The sequence below is a fragment of the Pristis pectinata genome, chromosome 24 (assembly GCF_009764475.1).
Source record: "Pristis pectinata isolate sPriPec2 chromosome 24, sPriPec2.1.pri, whole genome shotgun sequence".
Taxonomy (NCBI): Eukaryota; Metazoa; Chordata; class Chondrichthyes; order Rhinopristiformes; family Pristidae; genus Pristis; species Pristis pectinata.
In genome coordinates, this window is record NC_067428.1 from 33,912,614 (window position 1) to 33,937,077 (window position 24,464).

The 24,464-nt window shown below is 47.7% G+C and overlaps 1 protein-coding gene across 1 annotated transcript in view; it reads left to right on the plus strand.

The window, feature by feature from the left end:
- The first annotated feature begins 2,780 nt into the window (after window positions 1-2,780).
- Window positions 2,781-24,464, plus strand: part of myo1f (myosin IF) — a 121,935-nt gene continuing 100,251 nt past the window's right edge. Inside the window, exon 1 of the mRNA XM_052037594.1 lies at window positions 2,781-3,457. Within this exon, the coding sequence (XP_051893554.1) occupies window positions 3,455-3,457 (3 nt within the window). The 5' untranslated portion in view covers window positions 2,781-3,454. The remainder of the gene's footprint in view (window positions 3,458-24,464) is intronic.

Consider the following 24,464-nt stretch of genomic DNA (forward strand, 5'->3'; position numbering starts at 1 on the left):
GAATGAAGAACGCCTGTTTTATTTCACTGAAACATCTCCTACAGTGAGTTTCACGTCCGAAGCGTTAGTTTTTCTGTTCTCCGCATCTATATTGTCTGACCTTCACTGACTGCACTGGTCAACGTTTCCAGCTACAGATTGAACACCTGAAGTCCCACGCCACCGGGTTCAGCAACAACTACTTTCCTACAACCATCAGGTTGTTGAACCGACCTATACACCCCTAACCCTCCCTCAGCACCGAACACTGTCGTGGACCTGTCTCTCAGGGTCTTGTTTTTTGCAGTAGCATCTTATTCTCGCACAATTTTTCTCTCTCATCGCTGTCTTTATAATTTGTGTGTTGTCTGTACCGAGGTGCCTGTGATGCTGTTGCACTTTCATTGCACCTGTAGCGCCCTTGTGAACATGACAGACAATGAACTGGACCTGAGCTGCCCGCTGGGGAAGATGCAGTTCGAGAGAGAACCTTCCAACCACTCCAGCAGAGGGCGGACGACGAGAGAGGCCCACACGAGAACCCCACATCGGTGGAACCGTGGAAGTTGTACAGAGAGTAAATTCGGACGGAATCAGGAGTCCACACCCCATCTCCACCTAACGGAGACAGTCTCACTCTGACCTGAGTTTGGGCAAAGATACTGGATTTATAGCGCTGAAATTAACAGTGAAACAGCATATCTTCACCGGTGATAAGCTCATGTGAATGCATAGAACTTTTATTTTGCTGGGCAATGCAGGCGGAGAACTGGTGATTTACTTGCCTTCCCTGCTGGTCTTGAGATGACCCTCTCCAGAGCAGAAACACGCCCTTCGGGCACTCAGTCTGTGACGACAATTGTCCTTGTTCACGGTGGAGTTAAACGTTGCCGGGTGACACTGGGTGAGATGTGTGAGACCTGAGGAAGTGGTGTCTCTGTTCTGAGGGAGGTGACCGGACCAAGAGCTGCTGTATAAACCAGTTAGTCCGGTGTGCACTGTTGTGAGTCCAAGGGGTGGACGTTAAGGTCAGAGGCAGCGGGATCAGGCAGGGTGGATGCTGCTGAAACTCTGGGCTATTTTTGTGGTTGCATCCGGTGAATACTGTGTCACGGCCTTTGATTTGATCTCCGGTAATAAATGGCTGGGCAACAGGCCCTCGCTGCACTGCGCCACCTCTGTCCTGCACTGGCGGCCCCTGGTCGGCCCCGCTGGACTCCTGCTCACTGGGTGGTGATGTGGAGCCTTTCGGTATTGAAGGTTCGGAGGGGGACTTGTCTCATCAGGAAAGGGTCATTGTTCAACACGTCACTGGTGCATCTTGTTCCTGATTCTATTCAGACCCAAAATAAAAAAAAAACTGCGGATACTGGAAATTAAAATCAAAAACAGAAAATGCTGGAAATACTCGACAGGTCAGGCTGGGTCCGTGGGAAGAGAAACGGAGCCAACGTGACTTAGACCTGAAGTATTATCTGTTTCTCTTCCCACAGATGCAGCCTGGCCTGCTGAGTATTTCCAGCATTTTCTGCTTTTATTGGATCTGGTTAGATGTGTCCTTGCATTAGTAGAGATGTGTGGATGGAACTGAGGATTAATTATCAGTGAACTGAACCCACCAATCCAAATGTCCATTTCCTACTCAGCCGGCTGAGAAGCAACAGACCAAAGGGCCATGGGGACTGTGGTGACAATTGCTCAAACCCGCAGCCATGAATTCTGTACCCGAGAGAAACAAACAGCATCTCCCTCAGCAACAGCGAACTTTCACTTATTTCAAAGTGGACTGCTTGATATAGAGTTGAGTTAGGCCTGTTTCCATGCTGTGTGATTCTGTGACTCTCTAACTCTCTCTGTGTCTCCGTGACATATCAACAACATTTAAAAGGTACTTGGACAGTTAAGGTTTAGGGGGACATGGGACCAGCTCAGTTGGGACTCTCGGTGGCATAGGCCAGTTGGGCCGAAGGGCCTGTTCCGTGCTGTGTGACTGTGACAGGACAACAACCTGTATCACGATTACATCTTGTACTATTGTCTCTTTATGTATCTTAATTCATTTCATCTATCCACTGGCAAAGATCCAAAAAGAGCTCGCCCACTCTTTCTCCATTGATTCGTTCTCTCCAGTTTTCTCGCACAGTTGTACCTGCACATTCATCGCTGTTTTGGGGAAAGATCATCTTGCCATCCAGTTCCAAGAACAGTTTTTATTCCTTTATACCCACGTCATTTTTTTAACTATCAACAGATCCATTTAAAGAAAGATTTCAATTCTTACTTCCATTTAACAATCCTGCGTATCTCTGCAAAATCATCTCCCAAATTGTTTCTTTCTTGACCGGCAGCTGATGGACGAGAACTTGTTCCGGCAAATCATGGACGAGGAGCCGCTGCCATTGGCTGGTCCATCTCCAGCACAATTTAACAGTTTTCTTTCCTTTTGCTGAGCAAATTGTTTGAAAATAAAAGTCGGTCACGCTGCAGGGAGAACAGAGTCATCGGGCAAACCGGTGGGTGAGGAGGGAGTGGGTGGGGAACGGGCGGCTCCACTCCCACAATTACAAACGGAGAGGAAAAGAACGATTTGATTAAAAGAGGGGAAATCGGAAAGGTTTCGGGGGAAAATATTTTTAAACAATCCAACAACAGTTAAAATCGGGTGGGATAAAACGCAAAGTCTTTAATCGTTTTTTTAAGTCAGGAGATGATTAAAATGTTGAATTTGCTGCCACAGGAAGCAATGGAAGAAAATAGCTCAGGTGGTTTCAAAAGGAAATGAGATGAATTCAGAAGAGTAAACAGAATAGAAAGGGGTGGCGGGACACTGGGCGGACGGGGTACGATAGAAAGGACCAGTGGTTGTAACTCTGTGTAAATCCGGCAACTTGAGGTTGTCCCACTCCTCTGGGAGGTGGCGCAGGTTTCTGCAGAAAAGACACCTCTGGGGGAGAGTTCGGCCCCGCCTGCACCGGCCCGTCGCCTGAGCTCTGTCATTCGATGAACCCCAGGCCCTCCGTCCTCCCTGAGTTGGGCGGCACAGGTGGACTCACCATGAAATGCGCCGCATCTGCGGGACCAGCGCTCGCCACAGGCACCTCCACTGCGGTTTATACTGAGCAACTAAAATTAAATGAGGGCGTTATGTGCGAGTGTGCTGGAGGGTTGTAGGGTCCACCCCGTCCATTATTGCGTTGCCTGCCGTTTGCTTTTTGCTCGCCACCCCTTTGGAAGTGGCCGTTCATTAAAGACCAGAGTCTGAGCCGTCTGACCCGCCCATAGCGCCGGTCTGAAGAAGGAAGTGCAGAGGTCGAGCTCTCTGAATCACTTGCTGCCGGCATCGAGAGGACAAGGAATTCAAGAACCCTGTGGGAAATAAATGCTCGTTTAAACAACCCCAGCCCTTTGGGAAACTTCCACGTTAAAGTGACTGCAGGAAAGTGAGGACCGCGTGTGAACCGGGAGCGCCTGGGATATGGTGAGCGCAGCTTCTCCGCCTTTCCCTGGGTTCAGCTCTGAGCGCTGTCGGCAGGAGCTTCCTTCTCGGTGTCGCTGGGGGCAGGGAGACCCGGTTAGATTGGGTCCGGAACCGGTGCAACTGGAGACGGGGATCTCCTGGGCTCAGGGGTTTCCTGTCACCGAGCTGTGCGGAAGAGGATTTTCCGATTGTCTTTTTAACTTTGTCCACTGCTACTGGTGTCCAGCAGCGCTGGGCAGAAGGTTCTGATCTCCACCCTTTATCACAGTTGGTTTGTTTGTGCAGCGTGTCCTGTCCCTGGGGGGAATATAATTTGGGACTTCAGTGGCGTTGTCCACACTCCAGTTTCAGCTGTCAGTCCCATTACTTAAACTGCAAGTGATTTTGTTTTTTGCTGAAGTAAGGAACAGGAAAATCGGAGAAAATGGGAAGTGGTCACCCTCTGACTATCGGCTTCATCATTCTTGCTCTGGAAGTGTGGGGTCTGTGGACGACACAGCTCCCAGCTCCATCGCCAGCGAACACCTCACCCACGGGCACCAGGCCTGAGGTTGGGAGCCTTGGCCGGTCCCTGTGCCAGCGACCTTCCTTCTGACTTCTTCTGTCAGTTGTCGGAGTTACAAAGGAGGTAGAACGCAGGAGTGGAAGATAAGCCGGTGGTTGAGGTGGTGGGTGGCTTCCAGTGGATGCTGAGACAATGTTCAGTAACAGGAAGTTTCTGAGGGCTGCCTTGCAGCTTCTGTGAAGCAGAGGTCACTTCACCAAACCACAATAGCACTGACCTTGTCTTCAGCTGTGATGGTTCGGAGTTGGGGGGGGGGGGGGGGGGGGGGGGGCGAGCGGGTTACAATAAGGACCGTGAAACTATTGAGACTGGAAACTTTTGTTCCTTCTCCAACCACTTCCCTCCTCCTGGCCCATTCCCAGGAAATGGCAATGCTGCCCTTTTACCTCACCCCTTCCCACCATTGAGGGCTCAGACAGTCCTTTCAAGGAAGCAGTGATTCACCAGAACTTCTCCCAATGTAGTGATTGCATTCAGTGTTCACAATGGGGTCTTCTACACACTGGAGAAACTGTGTGAGTTTTGGGTGAGCCTTGCAGAACATGCCCTCTCTCAGTCCACAAGGACATGACCCTGAGCTTCCAGAGGTCTGTCCCGTTAATTCTTCAACCCACCCCCAACTCTGACCTCCTGATTGACGTTGCTCCAATGGTGCTCAAGGACGGCACCTCAACATCTCCCTGACTGTGTTGTGGCCCTTGGGACAATCCTGAATTAAACAATTTCACGGAGACACTTTCTCTCTCCACAGATGTGGGTCTCCTTCTCATTTCAATGTGATTCTCTTTTCCTTTCTGTCACTGCTGATGTTTGAAGTCTGTTTGTTCTGCACCTTCTCACAGACGTTCCTCCCCTGCACTGCAACTTGTTTGGTTTCTCACATTTTCAGTTCTGACAAAAGCTCTTTGACCCAAAACATCGCCTCTATTTCCCTCCCCACTGACACTACCTGACCCACTGAGCAGTTCCAGCATTCCTCTACTGATCTCCAGCACCTGCAGTTCCTCTCTCCAACTTCTGGAGGTGACTGGTGCCACAGAAACTCCTTGTACAGAAAATCTGCTGTCCTAAAACCAGTCTAGTGAACCTTTCCTGAACTCCTTCACTTCACCCTTTTAGGTAAAGAGACAAAACGGTACAATATAGTGAATGAGCTCTCACCTAGACTTATCCAATTATAGTTAGACATCTTTACCTCTGCATTCAAATCCCCTCATACATTCCATTTGCCTTTCTAATTGCTTGCTTCACTTCCATGTTAGATTTCCCTGTCATGTACAAAGGACCCCTGGTGGTAATCTCTTCAATTCCTTCCCCAGGGTTGTGGAGGCAAAATCATTGGAAGGATTTAAAGAGGAGATCAATAAATGTTTGAAAGATCAGGGAGTTGAGGGTGATGGGGAACTGGCCCAGGAGAGGAGCCGAGGATCAGCCACCATCATACTGAATGGCAGGGCAGGCTTGAGGGGTGAAATTGTTCCTTTGAACACTTCCCAGTTTCTCACCATTTAAAAATCATTTCTGCATTTCTGCTTCTGCATCAAAATGACTGATGTGATTCGCGCAGTAGATGGGGAGTGTTGTAGAGCAGAGAGACTGAGGGGTGCAGGTACATAGTTCCCTGAAAGTGGCAACACAGGAAGACGAGGTGGTGAAGACTTGCCTTCAGTCAGGATATTGAGTACAGGAGTCGGGGCGCCATGTTACAACTGTATAAGTCATCGGTAAGGCAACATTTGGAGTACTGAGTACATTTCTGGTCGCCCTGTTATAGGCACGGATGTCATTCATCTGGAGAGGGCGCAAAACAGATTTATGAGGATGTTACCAAGACTGGAGGGTTTGAGTTGTAAGGAGACACTGGATAGACTATGACTTTCTTTCCCTAGAGCATCGGAGGCTGAGGGGTGACCTTGTCTATAAAATCATGGGGGATATAGATAAGGGGAATATCCAAAGTCTTTTCCCCAGGGTAGGGGAGTCCAAAACCAGAGGTCATGAGTTTAAAGTGAGAAGGAAAAGATTTAAAAGGGGCCTGGGGGGGCAACTTTTTCACACAGAGGGTGGTGGGTGTTTGGAACAAGCTGCCAGAGGAAGTGGTAGGGGCGGGGACAATAACAACATTTAAAAGCGACTTGGGCAGGTAGGTGGATGGGAAAGGTTTAGAGGGGTACGGGCCAAATGCAGGTAAATGGGACTACCTCAGTTAGGCACCTTGGTCAGCATGGACGAGTTGGGCCGAAGGGCCTTTTTCTGTGCTGTATAGCTCTATGATGTTCCCATATTATGTGATATAATATAAATAATATTTTGTCGGGATATAATATTTGCCCATATTAAACTCCATCTGCCATGTTCTCGCCCACTCACTGAGTCTGTCCCTCTCCCCCGAAACCTCTTCGCATCCTCGCTGCTCACAACCTCACCAAGTTTTGTACCATCAGCAGACTTGGAAATATGACATGTATGACATAATGTGAGAAATGTAAAACCAGAAAATAAGGGCTTCCTTAAGTACATAAAAAGGGAGAGGTCAAAGTGGACATGGGCCCCTTGGGGAATGAGGCTGGGGGAGGGATTGTGGGTTCTGGGAGGATGTCACCAGTTTACAGGGGGTGTTGAATGAGAGTGCAAAACGTCGGCAAGTGATGTGTAATGTGGGAAGTTGCTCCTGTGGAAGGAAGAATGATGAAGCAGTTGGTATTTAACCTGCAGAAGGTTACAGCACAAAGGGGTTGGGGCCCTCTGTACATGAAACACAGCGAGCTCATGTACTGGGGCGGCAAACAATCAGGAGGTGGGTGGAACGTTGGAGACGCAGGAGACGGCAGGTGCTGAAATCTGGAGCAACGCACAATCTGCTGGAAGAGCTCAGGGGATCGAGCAGCATCTGTGGGGGGAGAGGAATTGTCAATGTTTTGGGTCAGGACCCTGGATCGGGACTGAGGATGGGGAGGGGAGGGAGCCCGTATAAGGCGGAGAGGGGGAGTGGTGATGGAATGCTGACTTTATGTCAAAGGGATTGGAGTATAAAAATGGGGAAGTCTTTTGCAACTGTTCGAGGAACGAGTGAGATGACATCTAGAGAACTGCAGAGAGATTGGGTCCTCTGATTCAGGAAAGATGTATTATCATTAGAGGCTTTTCAGTAAAAGTTCACTGTGATGATTCTGGGTTTGAAGGGATTGACTTCTGAGGACTGATTGAACAGATGAGGTACATACCCGCTGGTGGACAGACTAATGAATGGCAATTTCATTGAAACATGTAACAGTCTGACAGGGCTAGAAATGTTGGGAGGATAATGAGAGGAAGAATTTCTGCCCTCAAAGGCTGGAGAGTTTTTGGAATTCTTTGCCCCAGATGTCTGTGAGGGATGAATCCTTGAACATATTCAGGCCTGAGAAAGGTAGATTTTTAATCAGTAAGGGGGTTGAGGGTGAAGGGCAGAGGACAAGAACACTGGAGCGGCTGCAGAATGTGGCACAGACTTGGGAGCCTCCTCTTGTTCCTCCTCACGGTCTGACTCGATCCCCTTGACCAAATCACGGAGCCCACATACTGGGCCCTGGGGTACCCAGGACTCACAGTCAATCTCTCAGCATCTCATTAGTACTCTTTGCTTTGTGTCTCTTAACCAATTCTCACTCCATGTCAGTACATTCCCCCAATTCCATGTGTTCTAACCTTGTTTACCAGCTTCCTGTGTGGGACCTCCTGAAAATCCAAATGCTCCACTTCAACCAGATCTGTTCTGATCAAATCCGCAAAAACTTCAGTGAACTACCAAACATGATTTCCCTTCAGAAATCCATTCTGACTCCGCTCAGCCCTACTGATCTTTTCCAGACATTCTGTTGTTGTACCTTCATTATTGCTTCCAGCATTTTCTTTTGACTGATGTTAGGTTAACAGGTTGGTAATGCTCCTTCAGCTGTGGGGTCACATTTCCAGACTCCAGTCTGGGGGAACAATTCCAGAATCTGTGGAATTTTGGAATATATCAACCAAGCGTCCACTTTCTCTGCAGCCGAATTTTTCAAAACTGTGGGATGCAGACCATTGGGTCCTTGGCATTGAGTCTCACCAACTTCCCAGTACTGGGGTTTTGCTAATAATACACCCCTTCAGTTCCTCATTCTCAATAGAACTTTGGTCATCTTGTATTTTTGGAAGGTCTTTTTGTGCTTCCTTCCATGGAAATGGATGTGATAATGTTTCACATCTCTGTCATTTCCTCATTCCCCAGTGCAAGTTCCCTACCTCCATCTTTAAGGGGCTCCACATTTTTCTTTCACTGGTCTTTTCCTTCTTACACCCACCTGTAAATTTCTAATTTATCCCCTACCCAACGTTACAGTTGCTGGTAAATTGGTTTATTATTGTCACATGTACTGAGGTACAGTGAAAAACTTTGTTTTGCCTGCCGTCCATACAGATCATTTCATCACATCAGTGCATTGCGGTTGTACAAGGGAAAACAATAACAGAATGCAAAGTAAAGTGACACAATTACAGAGAAAGTGCAGTGCAGGCAGACAATACGGTGCAAGGTCATAATGAGGTAAATTATGAGGTCAAGAGTCCATCTTATCATACTAGGGGACCGTTCAATAATCTTATAACAGTGAGATAGAAGCTGTCCTTGAGCCTGGTGGTACGTGCTTTCAGGCTTTTGTATCTTCTGCCTGATGGGAGAGGGGAGAAGAGAGCATGTCCAGGGTTGGGGGGGGGGGGGTCTTTGATTATGTTGGCTTCTTTACCGAGGCGGCGAGAGGTATAGACAGAGTCCGTGGTGGGAAGGCTGGTCTCTGTGATGTTTGGTAGCTGATTGCTAACTCCCACCAATACTTGCTGCCTATTGCATTTTCTTAACTCCAACCAAACTGATTCTAATTCTACATCATGATCTGCCTAGCCAAGATCACTTCTCACTTTATCCCTGATTACTATGCTACCCCAGCTCTTTTTATTTTGTCTGACCTACCTAAATGCTGCTTATCTGATGCTCTGTGCCTGTGATGCTGCTGCAAGAAAGTTTTTCATTGCACCTGTGCACACATGGACTTGTGCAGATGACAATAAACTTGACTTTGACTTGAAGCATCGAATACCTTGAACATTCAGCTCCCAGGCCCTGCATCCTATAATGGCAGTTCAATGATACCAGCTTCCTTCACTTTCTCTAATTCCCTCGAATACCGCAGCAATGTCCTGATCATGCATCTGGCATTTCTCTTTCTGCCATTTTCAGCACACCATTGCTTGGATGTTGCTCTGATGTTTGGATACTTTACTTTCTTTACCTGGTATAACTTGGGTTAAAGTTCAGGTGTGGTACTTCCCAAGACACAGTTCCGGACGGTTGTTTTGATGACGGTGCTTTGCTCTTTCAATGTTCTCTGCATCCTTCCAAGTTCTGCATGACATGCAACAGAGTTTTTCTTGAGAGGATCAGATGAAGCTACTGATGAGACAACAGAGGAAATTTCTTGAGCAATAACATCTGGGCTACATGTCAGTTCCTCATTATAGGATCACTTACCTAGGGTGATCATTGTACCCCTTCCTCCTGTCTCCGGAGCAACATTGCCACCTTACCAATCAATGCGTGAACTACTTGAGCTGTACCACTTGACCCTTACTTACTGATGGTCAAGAAACACGTGGCATCTTTTCCTCTGTGTTTTCCATCAGTTCCGTGGGAGGCTCAACCTCCAGTTACCACTGTGCACATGTTCAACGTGTGCATTACCTAAAGATCCCTCTGCTGAAAGCAGTCACTTACTTTGTTTGATGTTTTTCACATCCTGTGGCAAGAGACTTGGGTTGCTAGGTTTTTAATTCATTCCTGGAGGTGGGTATTGGTGACCCACCCACCTGCTCAGACCAAGAGGTATGTTGGGCCATTTAAGAAACAGTTGACCATGTTGCTATGGATCTGGGTCACATGTAAGGATTGGAAGGCTTTTTACACAATCCAGTACTTTCACGGTTACCAAGATGGATATGAGCTTCTTGATCCCGATTTAAGATTGAAATTTGAGTCTCCCACTTGCAGTTGTGGGACTTGTACTCACGTCTGAAAATCAATAGTCCAGGGATCTGGATCATTAACCACAGTCAGTGTCTTCGGAAGCACCATGGTCAGACCCCTGGGGTGTTCTCGATCCGTGAAGTCTCCTTCAGGCTGAGGCACATTCCCTGAACCCCCAGCCTGCCTCTGGTTCTTGTAAGATCCTCAGGGAGGGGAGGGGAAGATCTGCACAGGTCTTGCCCCATTGTGGTTAAACAGAAAACTCTTCCATCTCCAGTTCTGTGCAGATGCTGCTAAAGCCTCCGGCCTGTGTCCTTGCCAATTGAAATGGGAACAGACCTTACTGGAGCCGTAACATTGCTGCATCTGCTTCCACAGCCTCCCTACTCAACCCGGCCGGTGAGGCTGGTTCACCTGACATTGAGGTCTGATTCCATCCCAGGCCTCGGGGGCAGCACCCTCAGAAGGCTAGGCTGTCTTCTCGGGATGTGCCTGCAAACCCAGAAAGGGGCAGCTGCAGGGAAATGAAACAGGCGCACTGTGATGGGGTATCGTTGCAGATACTTCTCGCTTTGTGTCAGTGTTTATGGGCGTGATGGCGGTGGTTAATGCTGGGTTACACACAAACCTTGCAGAGGGCCCCACCCTGCATCTCTTGCAGCAGCAGTGGGTAGGGCGATCTGTCTGTGATTTGTTCACTGGTATTAGATCACACACTATCATTGACCTGGTGCTGTTGATGTTCTTTGTGGGTGAACTTTTCCTGCAAAGGAATCAGCTCGAATCCCTATATCCGTGCATCACATCAGGGAGCATCTCTGCTGGGAAAGGAGGAACCGTTCTCCTCGTCTCCTGAAGTGGGAAGGACACAGGATTCTGTGCTAGGGCCATTTCTGGGTTATGGGAGCATTGTGACGTGTGCATCTTCTGTAATGAGTGCAGAAGTGACTGAATTGTTCTGCCGACTTGTCTGCATAAATGTTGCCTTGAGGTGGTTTGAATAGGGAGGATTACCGACAAGTAACAGGTCTACGCCATGTATGATCAGATAATATTTAAAGAGATGATGTGCATGGTTTTGATGAAATTATCTGATGAGAAAGTGCAGTGTGTTCCTGTTATCTGGTACAGATCAAAAATTAAATGCATCACATGTTGAGCTCAGCAGCACGAAGTGCCGGAAAGGCTCAGCAGACCAGGCAGTGTCTGTGAAGGGAGAAACCGAGTCAACATTCCAGGCCAAAATCCCTGTGTTAGAACACTCTGACGTGGGGCCTTCAATCTGAACCAGTAACTGTTCCTCTCTCTGCAGATGCTGCCTGACCTGCTGAATGTTCCCGGTATCTGCAGTTTTTTTCTATTTTCACACCGGCCTTGTTCTCCTGATGTCACTGAATTCCTTCGGTCCTGGAACCAGACAGAACATAGAACAGTACAGCGCAATACAGGCCCTTCGGCCCACAATGTTGTGCCGACCTTTAAACCTCACCTAAGACTATCTAACCCCTTCCTACCACATATCCCTCTATTTTAAATTCCTCCATATGCTTATCTAGTAATCTCTTGAATTTGACCAATGTACCTGCCTCCACCACCATCCCAAGCAGCACATTCCATGCCCCAACCACTCTCTGGGTAAAAAACCTCTCTCTGATATCTCCCCTGAACTTCCCACCCATTACTTTAAAGCTGTGCCCTCTTGTATTGAGCATTGGTGTTGTGTATTGTGTCCTTGCCAGTCTTTGGTTCCCCCAGTCTCATTGTACTTTGGCACCTGCACCCATGGTGGGTTCTCCTTCCCTCTGCAAACCTCACACAGCAGCTCTTCAGAACAGGACAGGCTCTCCCCAGGTTACGAACACTTGACTTATGTGCAGCCCGTACACAGGAACAAATGTTTGGGAGACCGCCGGGATGGATTTGCCGGCTGCTGTGGGCTGCAGGAATCTTCTGTTCACTGCCACATTTCCAACCTGCAAACTTCTCAGGTTACCAGCAGTTCACAGGATCGGAACCCCGACGTAACCTGGGGAGCACCTGCAGTCCCATGCCAGGCTCCTTCCTTTGACTGCTTCAAGGAGTGCAGAACAGGGTTCATTATTGTCCATGAAAAGCAAAAGACTCCAGATCTGGAAATCTGAAATAAAACAGAAAGTTCTGGAAATACCCAACATTTAGAATTGCCATTATTCGCCTTCCAATGAGACAATTTGAGTACAGGAGTAACGAGATCTTCCCGCAGAGGATGTACTTACCACAGAGGGAGGGCTGGAGTTTGCTACACGAGGGAGGTTGTGTAGGTTGGTTCTGTCTTCTCCAGGGTTTAGAAGGACCTCAGAAGCTCTCGTTGAAAGTTACAAAATTCTTACAAAGTTCAACAGGCTCGATGCAGGGATGATGCTTCCCCTGGCTAAGGCGTCTAGAACCACGGGTCACCATCTCAGATTGGTGGGTTGGACATTCAGGGCTGGGATGTGGAGAAATTTCTTCCCTCAGAGGGAGGTGAATCGTTGTGAATCTCTGCCCTGGAGAGCAGAGGGACCTCTGTCAAGGACTTCATTCCAAACACAGATCGGTAGATTTCTGGACCTTAAGGGAATTGAGGGATGTGGGGATAGTGCAGGAAGATGGTGCTGAAGTTGGGCTTATGAATCACCTTGACATTCAAGTGCTGGAAGATGGGATTAATACCAGTGGGTGCCTGCTGGTCAGCATGGACGTGTGGGCCAAATGGCCTGTTTCCATGATGTGTGGCTCTACAGAAGATCAAGCACGAATGGTGGAAACTACTCAATGGACCCAATGGTCCACTCTTGCTCCAACTCATACGTTCTTTGGAAGGAAATCAACCCAAACACTGTCTGAAGCAGGAGTAAAGGAGTGGCGCACAAGTATGACATTTTCTGCAAACTATTTCCAAAGCATCCGGAGCCAGTACAGGTGCTGAGGATGGAGTGACCAGAGGCAGTCATTGTGGTAAAGGACTGGAGGAGAGCTGCTGCTTGACCCACTGAGATCTTCCAGCAGATCGTTTGTTACACCAGGTTTTCCTCGGAAGCCAGGTTCCTTGCTCAGTGCAGGTGCAGAGTACTGGTGGCCACTGGAACTGATTCCAGTCCGATTTCAACACCTGATAAAATATCATAATGTTCAAACAGCACAGATCCAAAATTAGGATGAGGTTCAATTTCTGATCCATGGTCAACCTACTCTTGGAGGAAATTCTGGGAAAGTCATCATCCAGAAAGAGAAAAGAACAGATTTGATCTTTCTCAGTGAGACTGGCAGGACCTGCCATTTATTTCAAAGATTCGCTATCTTTGTTTGATGTGCAGTTGTTGTTTAACTGTATTTCAGTATAACAGATTTGTACAGTCTTTCAATACACAACAAGCTTCTTTCACCAGTTCAGTGTGCGCCTAATTTGGAATGCTCCTTGCTGCTTGGGACCATGTAAAATTAATAAATTGTGTAAAGATTTGTACAGATCAAAGGTTTTCTAAAACCAGGTAACATGTTTGAACTCAAAAAAACTAGTATGGGAGCTCAGCTGCCAACTTAAGGACACAGAAAGGAAAGTTTGTAGAAATAACTGGATAGCAGTAGCTGTCTGTTCCAACCAGACCGTAGCATGTGTGGGAACGGGGCTGATACTCATGTTAAATACTCTGAACAGGTCACTGTGTGTACAACACGGTGGGTGATAGCATTGGATTGGAACCCAGGGCCCGAGTAACAAAGATGATCGTTTGCCAACGGGAATATGGGTTTTGATTGATGTATTTACAGGACGTGAGCATTGCTACAGGGCCAGTACTAATCACTATACACAGCTGCCGTGGTGAACTGCTCGTGGTGGTCGTCAAAGTGCAGTCTGCGTTGTCCCAGGTGGTGACAAGGTGTGAGTGTTGGAGCGACACTCGTCCAGGAAACTGGAAAATATTCTGTCACACTCCTGTCTTGTGCTGTTGTGGATCGTGGAAAGTCTTTGGGGTGTCAGAAAATTAGTTGCTCACTCGACAATACCCAACATGTTGAAGCCACAGAATTTATGTAGCTGTTTCAGTCAAGATTTTTTGATCCATCATGTTGACAGTTGGAAATCCAGAGCTGTTGTTGGGTATCGAATGTCGAGGAGGAGTCAGAATCTCTCTTGTTGGAGGTGGTTGTTGTATGGAAATTGTGTGGTGTCAAAGTTGCCCTCAACTTAGCCTGAAAGTTGTCTGTGGTCTTGCTGAATATGCTTATCAACTGCTTCATGAGTTGAAGAGCTCCCATTGTGTAGTCATCAACAAACACTCCCACTTCTGACTTAAAAATGTTTCAGATACTGCCCGGAGGAACTCCTGCAGTGATGTTTAGGTGCTGCAGCATTTGATTTCAGTAACCACAGCTATCTTCCAGGTCTGACCACCGTTAATGAGGAATAATAGCCTTGTCTTTAACCAGAGCACCTTGTGCCAGACTCAGTCAAGTACTGCCCTGATGCCAAAGGTCATACACCCAACTCACCTCCTCAATTTAACCCTTTATCCACAGTTAGTCTGAGGTCACGGTGAGGTCTGGAATAGAACCTCTACTCTGCATCAGTAACTGTATTAGTGCGAAACAAGTGACATTTGATGACACTCTCAACATCCCTTCGTCGATGAGTGAGAATTAGCTAATGTGGCAGTGACTGGCCAGACTGGGTTTACATTCCAGGACCAGAAGGTGACCAGACTCCAGGTCCCAGGGCTCATGACCCCTCCCTGACGCCTGGTCAGTAATGGCCCCCAGCACCAAGGGCACTCAGAGTGGAGATGGCACTTTGCAGTGCTGTTCCAACAACATCACCTGCTGTAGGTGTGTGGGGAACCTGATGCCAGTTATTCCTCCCGTTGCTTCTCCTCCCAGGTTGGTCCGGCAGCCACATCTTCAAGGCCCAGTCAGCTTGTGATGACTCCACACCTGGCCATGGGCCCTGATGTCCCTCAAGCAGAGTAAACCCTGTGCCTCTCGATGCCTCTTCCAAGTACAGTCAGGCATGTTGGAGGTAATCGGCAGTCTGTTTCACCAAATGCCGTGAAACGTCGTGAGGACCAGAGTCAACATTGGGGCGAACCCAGTGTGCCTCCCTGCTGACTCTCCAGCTCTCTGCCATCACCTCTGGTGGGTCTGTCTGTCTGATGGGTAGAACATACCCAGGGACAATGATGAAGGTTAGGATGTTGGCAGGAAGGTATGACTCTGACTAAGTCGGACTGTTTCTGGTCCAGTTGGTGGCTCTGACAGTCTAGGTACAGATGCACAGGAGGACTTTGCAAGTTGAGTGTGCTGGGTCCACCTCTGTCACACCCAGTGTGGGGGTGGGTAGCAGCTGATCATCCGTTCTATAGTGACACTATTGAGTGACTTGTTCAGCCACTTCACTGGTCAGGTACATGCGGCCACTTTGCTGTGAGTTACATCGGGAAAGTTGAACGTTGACTTGTGCTGCGGGCAGTTGCAGCTTGCTGCACTAAGTGCCATCAGTACAGGAGCCCTGATGAAATGGCTGCGGGTTGGAATGGCAGTGAACAGGCTGAGCAAGCAGCCGGTGTGTTTGTGGAAGGTTGTTGTACAAGAGCCCCATTGGAGAGCTCCCACACAGAGGCCCAGACACGTCGGGCAAACAGAAGGGACCTTCTGCAACTGCATAATCTGTTGTCCCATGGTGGCCTCTTTTTGACAATTACATCATCCTTTTCCTACCTTCAGATGTACCTCTGAGTCACAGCGACAGAACAGGAAACATTCAGATCCTTTCTCGCAGTTGTTCACTGCCTGTCCCTAAATCAATCTGCAGTTAGCGGTGTTTCCGGATGATTCAATGCACCATTTGTATTCCCTTCCCTGCCGATCCATAATCATGGAGCTGTTTAATTTTAGTCTCATCAATTTCTTTGCTGGTTTGTGAGTGGCGAGGGGAGAGTGTTGCATTTCAGCAGGAGCACTGGGGAACTGTTTGGCTCTTACTACGAAATAGTGACAGGGTTTGGCCGAATGGTTGAACTTTTACACCAGCTCCACTTTCCTGACCTTCCTGCTTGTCCAGAAGAATTTAGCCACCCAGAGAGGTCTCGTGCACTGTCCTCCCAGTGCTGATGTCTCACCTCGGCAGGCATCCGAAGATATTTGTGGGAAGCCATAAGCAGCGAAAAGAAACTTTTTATTAGGGCCACATGCCTTGAACATGCATTGGTAAGAAAATGTCACAGCAGTTTTTAGTGGTCGAGTGGGGGCTGGACTGCGCAGGCGCGGCGCGGGCAGTTTAAAAAGGGGGAGGAAAAAAAGAAAAAAAAACGGAGGCTTCGTGGGCTTCACTTCGGAGCAGATAAGTTTTTCTTTGTATTAAGTTTAAAGTATAAGGCTTAGTTTTTAACAGGGTTAGAATTTACTAGGGTTAGTATTTTTTATTTTTTATAAGTGTTTTAAAAGTTTTTAGTGGTCGAGTGGGGGCTGGACGGCGCAGGCGCAGCGCAGGCAGTTTAAAAAGCCAACCGCCTATAGAATGGGCAGCGTCGGAGTGGGAGCAGAGTGTTCTGGGCTTTGGCTCAAGGGGCTTCAGCGAAAAGGGGTAAGGCAGGTGAGTAGCTGGTAGGTAGGCAAACGTAAGGTTACCTGTTATCTGTGATAAATATTTAAGTAGAATATCAGGAGGGGTAACTAAGAGGAGGGGCCAGTGTGTGAGTGGCTCAGGGTAGGAGTGGAGCCTTGAGGCTTTGGCCAAGAGGCTTCGATGAGCAGAGGCTGAGGAAGAGCTAGCACCCTGAGAGGTAAGGCCAGTAAGTTCCTTTAAGCTAATTAAAGTCAGATTGGATAATGAAGGCAGCAGCTCGGGCAGGTGTGTGCTCCGAATGCAGTATGTGGGAAGTTAGTGACAGCACGCTTGTCCCTGATGAAGACACCTGTAAAAGGTGCATCCAGCTGCAGCTCCTGGCAAACTGTGTTAGGGAACTGGAGCTGGAGCTGGATGAACTTCGGATCATTTGGGAGGTAGAGGCAGACATAGATAGGAGTTTTGGGGAGATAGTTGCACTTAAAAGTCAGGAGGCAGGTAGCTGGGTGACAGTTAGGAAAGGGAAGGGGATTAGACAGAAGGAGCAGAGCACCTCTGTGGCCGTTCCCATCAACATTAAGTATACCATTCTGGATACTGCTGGTGGGGACTACCTACCAGGGACAAGTTGTAGTGGTCGAGTCTCTGGCACCGAGGCGGAACCCTCATCTCAGATAGGAGGAAGGGTAAATAGTTCAATATTTAGGGGGACAGATAGGAGATTCTGTGGGAGAGATGGAGAATCCCGGATGGTCTGTTGCCTCCCTGGTGCCAGGGTCCGTGATATCTCGGATCGAGTTCTTGATATTCTCAGGAGGGAGGGTGAGCAGCCAGATGTCGTGGTCCATGTAGGGACCAATGACGTGGATAGGAAGAAGGAGGAGGTCCTGCAAAGAGAGTTTAGGGAATTAGGTGCAAAGTTGAAGGACAGGACCTCCAAGGTTGCAATCTCAGGATTGCTACCAGTGCCATGTGCTAGTCAGGCTAGAAATAGGAGGATCATGCAGCTAAATACGTGGCTAAGGAGATGGTGCAGGAGGGAGGGCTTCAGGTTTCTGGATAATTGGGCTTTGTTCTGGGGAAGGTGGGACCTGTTCCGACGGGATGGTTTACACCTGAACTGGAAGGGGACTAACATACTTGCGGGTAGGTTTGCTAGTGCTGCTCCGGTGGGTTTAAACTAGATTTGCAGGGGGAGGGGAACCAGAGTGTTAGAGAAGAAAGTGAGGAGGAAAATGATCGTGCGAGGTCTGCAGGTACAGACAGAAATCGAAGGTTTGTACATGATAGTAATGTTCTCAGGTGCATCTATTTCAATGCAAGGAGTATCGTAGGTAAGGCAGATGAGCTTAGGGCGTGGATTGGCACATGGGATTACGATGTTATTCCTATTAGTGAGACATGGTTGCAGGAGGGGCAGGACTGGCAGCTTAATTTTCCGGGCTTCCGTTGTTTCAGACGTGATAGAGGGGGAGGGATGAAAGGGGGAGGAGTGGCGTTACTGGTCAGGGAACAGATCTCGGCTGTGCATGGACAGGACAGCCCGGAGGGCTCGTCTACAGAGGCCATATGGGTGGAGCTGAGGAACAGGAAAGGTGTGGCCACACTAATAGGGTTGTATTATAGACAGCCCAATAGTCAGAGAGAATTGGAGGAACAAATCTGCAGTGAGATAGCAGACCGATGTACGAAACAGACAGTTGTGATAGTAGGGGATTTTAACTTTCCACATATTGACTGAGACTCCCACACTGGGAAAGGGTTGGATGGCTTGGAATTTGTCAAATGTGTTCAGGAAAGTTTTCTAAATCAATATATAGAGGTACCAATGAGAGAGAATGCAATACTTGATCTCCTATTAGGGAACCAGGCAGGTCAGGTGACAGAAGTATGTGTAGGTGAGCATTTTGGGTCCAGTGACCATAATTATGGATAAGGATAGGTCTGGTCCTTGAGTTGAGGTTCTAAATTGGAGAAAGGCCAATTTTGTGGAAATGAGAAAGGATCTAGGTAGGGTGGATTGGGATAAGTTATTTTCTGGCAAGGATGTGCTCAGTAAATGGAAAGCCTTCAAAGACGAAATTTTGAGAGTGCAGAGTTTGCATGTTCCTGTCAGGATTAAAGGCAAGGGTAACAAGCACAGGGAACCTTGGTTTTCAAGGGATATTGGTGAGCTGGTTAAGAAAAAGAGAGAGGTGTATAGCAGGTATAGATAACTAGGAACGGATGAGGTACTTGAAGAGTATAGGAAATGTAAGAAAATACTAAAAAAGGAAATCAGGAAGGCAAAAAGAAGACATGAGGCTGCTTTGGCAGATAATGTGAAGGTAAACCCAAAGGGTTTCTACAGGTATATTAAGAGCAAAAGGATAGTAAGAGACAGAATTGGTCCCCTAGAGGATCAGAGTGGTCATCTATGTGTGGAGCCTCAGGAGATGGGGGAGATCTTAAACAGTTTTTTGTGCATCAGTATTTACTCAGGAAACTGGCACAGTGGACATGGAAGGAAGGGAAACAAGCACTAGTGTCATGGAACATATAGAGATTAAAGAGGAGGAGGTGCTTGCTGCCTTACAGCGAATAAAGGTAGATAAATCCCCCGGGCCTGACAAAATATTTCCTCGGACCTTGAGAGAGACTAGTGTAGAAATTGCAGGGGCCCTGGCAGATATATTTAAAATGTCCTTAGCCACGGGTGCGGTGCCGGAGGACTGGAGGGTAGCTCATGTTGTTCCATTGTTTAAGAAAGGATTGAAGAGTAAACCAGGTAATTACAGGCCAGTGAGCCTGACATCAGTAGTGGGTAAATTATTGGAAGGTGTTGTGAGAGATAGGACATATAAGTATTTGGACAGCCAAGGGTTGATTAAGGATAGTCAACATGGCTTTGTGCATGGTAGATTGTGTTTAATGAACCTTGTGGAGTGAGGAGGTCACTAAGAAAGTAGATGAAGGTAAGGCTGTGGATGTTGTCTACATGGACTTTAGTAAGGCCTTTGACAAGGTCCCACATGGGAGGTTAGTTCAGAAGGTTCAGTCAATGGGTATCCATGGAAAGGTTGTAAACTGGATTCGAAATTGGCTGTGTGGGAGAAGACAGAGAGTGGTTGTGGATGGTTGTTTCTCAGACTGGAGGCCTGTGACTAGTGGTGTGCCTCAGGGATCTGTGCTGGGGCCATTGTTGTTTGTTGTATATATCAATGATCTAGACAATAATGTGGTAAATTGGATTAGTAAGTTGCGGATGACACTAAGATTGGAGGTGTAGTGGACAGTGAGGAAGGCTTTCAAAGCTTGCAGAGGGATCTGGACCAAATGGAAAAATGGGCCAGAAAATGGCAGATGGAATTTAATGCAGACAAGTGTGAGGTGTTGCATTTTGGAAGGACAAATCAAGGGAGGACACACACAGTAAATGGTCGGGCACTGAGGAGTGCGGAGGAACAAAGGGATCTGGGAGTTCAGATACATAATTCCCTGAAAGTAGAGTCACAGGTAGACAGGGTTGTAAAAAAGGCTTTTGGCATCCTGGCATTCATAAATCAAAGTATTGAGTATAGGAGTTAGAATGTTATGGTGAGGTTGTATAAGTCATTGGAGAGACCAAATTTAGAATATTGTGTGCAGTTCTGGTCGCCGAACTACAGGAAGGATGTCAGTAAGATTGAAAGAGTGCAGAGGAGATTTACAAGAATGTTGCTGGGTCTTCAGGAGTTGAGTTATAAGGAAAGATTGAGCATTTTAGGACTTTATTCCTTGGAGCGGAGAAGAATGAGGGGAGATATGATAGAGGTTTATAAAATGATGAGGGGCATAGACAGAGTTAATGCAAATTGGCTCTTTCCACCTAGATTAGGAGAGATAAGTACAAGGGGACATGGCTTTAAGGTGAAAGGGGAAAGGTTTAGAGGGAACATTAGAGGGAACTTCTTCACTCAGAGAGTGGTGGGAGTGTGGAATGGGCTGCCATCTGATGTGGTAAATGGGGGCTCGCTCTTAACTTTTAAGAGTAAATTGGATAGATACATGGTCGAGAGAGGTCTGGAGGGGTATGGGCTGGGGGCAGGTAAATGGGACTAGCTGAATAATGTTTCAGCACAGACTAGAAGGGCCGAATGGCCTGTTTTCTGTGCTGTAGTTTTCTATGGTTCAGCAAGTTGCATGTAGAAGCAAGCGTTAGGCTGATGTTTCCAAGTGTTTACACCCACTTCCTGTCAAAACATCAGCCTGCAAGAAGCTGTATCTTCCTGCGTGATTCACCTTCCCACAGGTGTAATTCCCCCAGCTCACTGATCTGCCGAGTCTCCCCACTGACTTCATGGCTGATCTTCTGCAGACAGGCAGGTGGTGCTGAGACAGAAGTGGTAACTTCTGCTGTGGCCCCACTGAGAGCACGCACCACCAGGCTCAAGGACGTCTTCCATCTCATCAGACTCTTCAATGGACCTCTCGTACGCTAATTGATGAACTCTTGATCTCCCAGTCTACCTTGTCATGGTCCTTGCATTTTGTTTGTCTGCCTGCACTGCACTTTCTCTGTAACTGTAACACTATATCCTGTATTCTGCTTTCTTTGTTACTACCTCGGTGCCTGATATATGGAGTGATCGGTCTGGATGACATGCAACCAAAGCTTTTCACTGTATCTCAGTACGTATGACAATAAAGAACCAATACTGATACGGGGCTGTGGGATCTGAGGCTTGGTGTTCCCATAACGTGCTATCCCACACCCCCCACTGCCTCTCCCAGCCACCCCCCTTCCACCTCCTGTGGTCTCTCCCACCTCCGACCATTACTTCCCCTCACCTCTGTGCCCCCCTGAATAGAAACCTGCTCAGAAGGGGGACATTTAGCCAAACCCATTCATGCTAGCCCTTGTTGGACCAACACAGTGCAATCCCACCGCCCTGCCCGCTCCACACTCAACACCTGAGCACGCTCTGACGTTGTTGTGGGCAGGTGTGGTGGTCCTTGGTTTGAAGTGGGGCACTCCGACAGGGCTGGTGACATGGTTCCTGGAGTCCGTCCCCTTGTGCTGACTGCCTGGCCTCTCCAGACTGCACCACAGAGGACTGGTCGGGGAGAATGGGCTGCACAATGGTCACAGCCTTCCAACCACATTCTGGGCTTACGTACAGGAATTCATTTTGAGGGGAGATTTCGTCAAAGCAGCAGGAACTGAAGAAACATCACGAGAGCAGTTTCATGCAATAACACAGACTGCCCAATATCTCCAACGTTTCCTCATCACCACTGGTAACTCACAGCCCCTCCCCTGACTCCTCCCTCATCGCCCCGTCCTTAAGATAACAATGTAAATCTCCTCACAGTCACTCCTGATTGGACGTTATTCAACCAATAGCAGGCTGAGTCTCTCCACACACCACCACACAAGAGGTGGCAAGTGAAAGAAGAATTGTGGAGCTGGCCAGGGGATGTGAGAGGTTCTTTAGTTACTTGGGGTCATTTTGGAGAAGTGGTGAATGGTGTGAAAGGGAAGGTGGATTGGCTCACTCACGCTCTGTCAAGTTCAAGTTTCTTGTCATGAGCACACATACCCAGGTATAAGTGTTATGAACATTAGCTTTTTGCAGCAGGAGCACGGTACGTTACAGAGATAAACTAACATAATCTTAAATTAACATAAATTGTACATAACTTACACAGCAAAATAAACATAACGACATTAGTGCACGTTGAGAGAGAGAAAAAAGGAATGTAGTCTGAGGTAGTGTTGGGGTTTTTCAGGTGGTTTGAGAACCTGACGGCGGTGGGGAAGAAGCTGTTGTTGAACCTTGAGGTATAGTGTCTTCAGGCTCCTGTATCTCCTGCCTGATGGCAGCATCGAGAAGAGGGCACGGCCCGGATGGTGGGGGTCCCTGATGATGGATGTCGCCTTCCTGAGACATCACCTCTTGTAGATGTCCCTCGATGGTGGGGAGAGCTGTACCCGTGATGGAACTGGCTGAGTCCCAATGCTCTCTGTATCCTCTGGTGTTCCTGTACATTGCAGTTCCCAACCAGGCCGTGATGCAACCAGTCAGAATGCTTCCCACTGTACATCTGTAGAGGTTTGTCAGTCTTCAGTGACGTGCTGAACTCCTGAAAATCCTAAGAGCATCAGTTGTCCCAGAAGGTATCTGCGGTGCAAATATTATCTCACTAAACAAGTTGGGGGAGGGAGTGAACCAGGAAAATGTGGTTGGTCAATGTGATCTCAGTGATGGGCCTGTTATTGGACACGGTTATCCGGAACAAAATAAATGTTCATCTGGAAAGGAGTGGGCAAATCAAGAGGCAACGTGAATTTGTTAAAGCAAATTGTTAGATTGACTTGACTGAGCTCGGAAGTACAATGGTCACCATGGACGTGGTGGGCCAAAGGGTCTGGTTCTATGCCATACAACTCTTTGTGTCTCTGCGGATTTTCCATGATAACTATTATAAATATAAACGTTCGGTCAGGTATTCAACAAAGTACGACATGGAATGCTTGTAAGGAAGGTGGGGTGAGTACGATTAAGCAGAAAGTTGCTGCTATGGCTGTAGAATTGTCTCAGTGTAAGGAAGCAGAGGGTGAGGGTTTAATATTGGTTAAAAAGAGATCCAATAAAGTGATGAGATGGAAATAAACCATTTCTTCTCGCCATGGGTAGACACTTAAAATCATTGGCAAGGATCTTTTTCTTTTCATCATTTTCAAGAGCTGGGCATCCCGTCCATCTCTCAGTCCCCTTGAGAAGGTGGAGGTGAAGCCCTACCTTGAACACTGCAGTCCTTCTTGTGAAGGTGCTCCCACAGTGCTGCTGGGAAGTGAGTTCCAGGATTTACACTCGGCAGCAATGAAGGACAGTGAGATATTTCCAAGTCAGGATGATGTAGATTTGGAACAGTGACTTGGAGGGGAATGTACAGGGGTCGGTGTCCCTGTGTGCTTGCCTCTGGGTTCACAGATTAAAAGGCCAGGGCTTGGGACCAAGAATGACTGCTCATTCAAAGAAGGAAAGTTGGCTTTGAAAAGATTCTTTGATTATTCTCTGGGAACTAAAGGAAGTAACCACATGGGAATGGGGTGGGTTTCCTAACTGAGTTAATGTGGAGGGTTGTACGATGAAGAGAACAAGATGCTACAGAATTACAAAGCAAAGCAGAAGGCAGAGCAGATGGTTCTATCCTAACTTTACATTAGTCTCCTTCAAATACTTACCTATTTCTCTTCAAAAAAAATCCTGTGCCTCAATTGGTTTATTAATTGAAATATTCCAAAAATCCTCTACATGGAAACACGTGTCTGAGCCTATAGCCCTCAGTACAGGGTCCCCTCCTCCTCTGGATCTATCCACACCACAGCACAGCAGCCATTTGTTGTGTGGCTAAATACTGATTTCATTGTCCTATCTCACTGCCATTGGGCATTTGAGATTGGGCAACTGTTGCCAACGGAAAACATGTTCCCTCCTGTTGGCTCGTCACTGTTCGCTCTGCCTGTGAGTTATCCAATGTCTGTTCCTTCCATTCAGTGTGGATTGGGTTGGCCTCTGCTCAGACATAGTGATGGTAAACTCGGCCAGCTTCAGCCCGAGCTTCGTGTTGTACCCGTGCCTGCCTGGACTCCTCATGTTTCCAGACACTTTCAGGTGAAGTTATGCATCAGTACTGTGCCGACAAGCTGAGGTACAAATGGCCTTGGAAAGCTGAAAACAATTTCAGATCACATTGTATATATCTAGAACCATAGAACAATACAGCACAATACAGGCCCTTCAGCCCACCATGTTGTGCCACCCTTCAAACCACACCTAAGACTATCTGACCCCCTCCT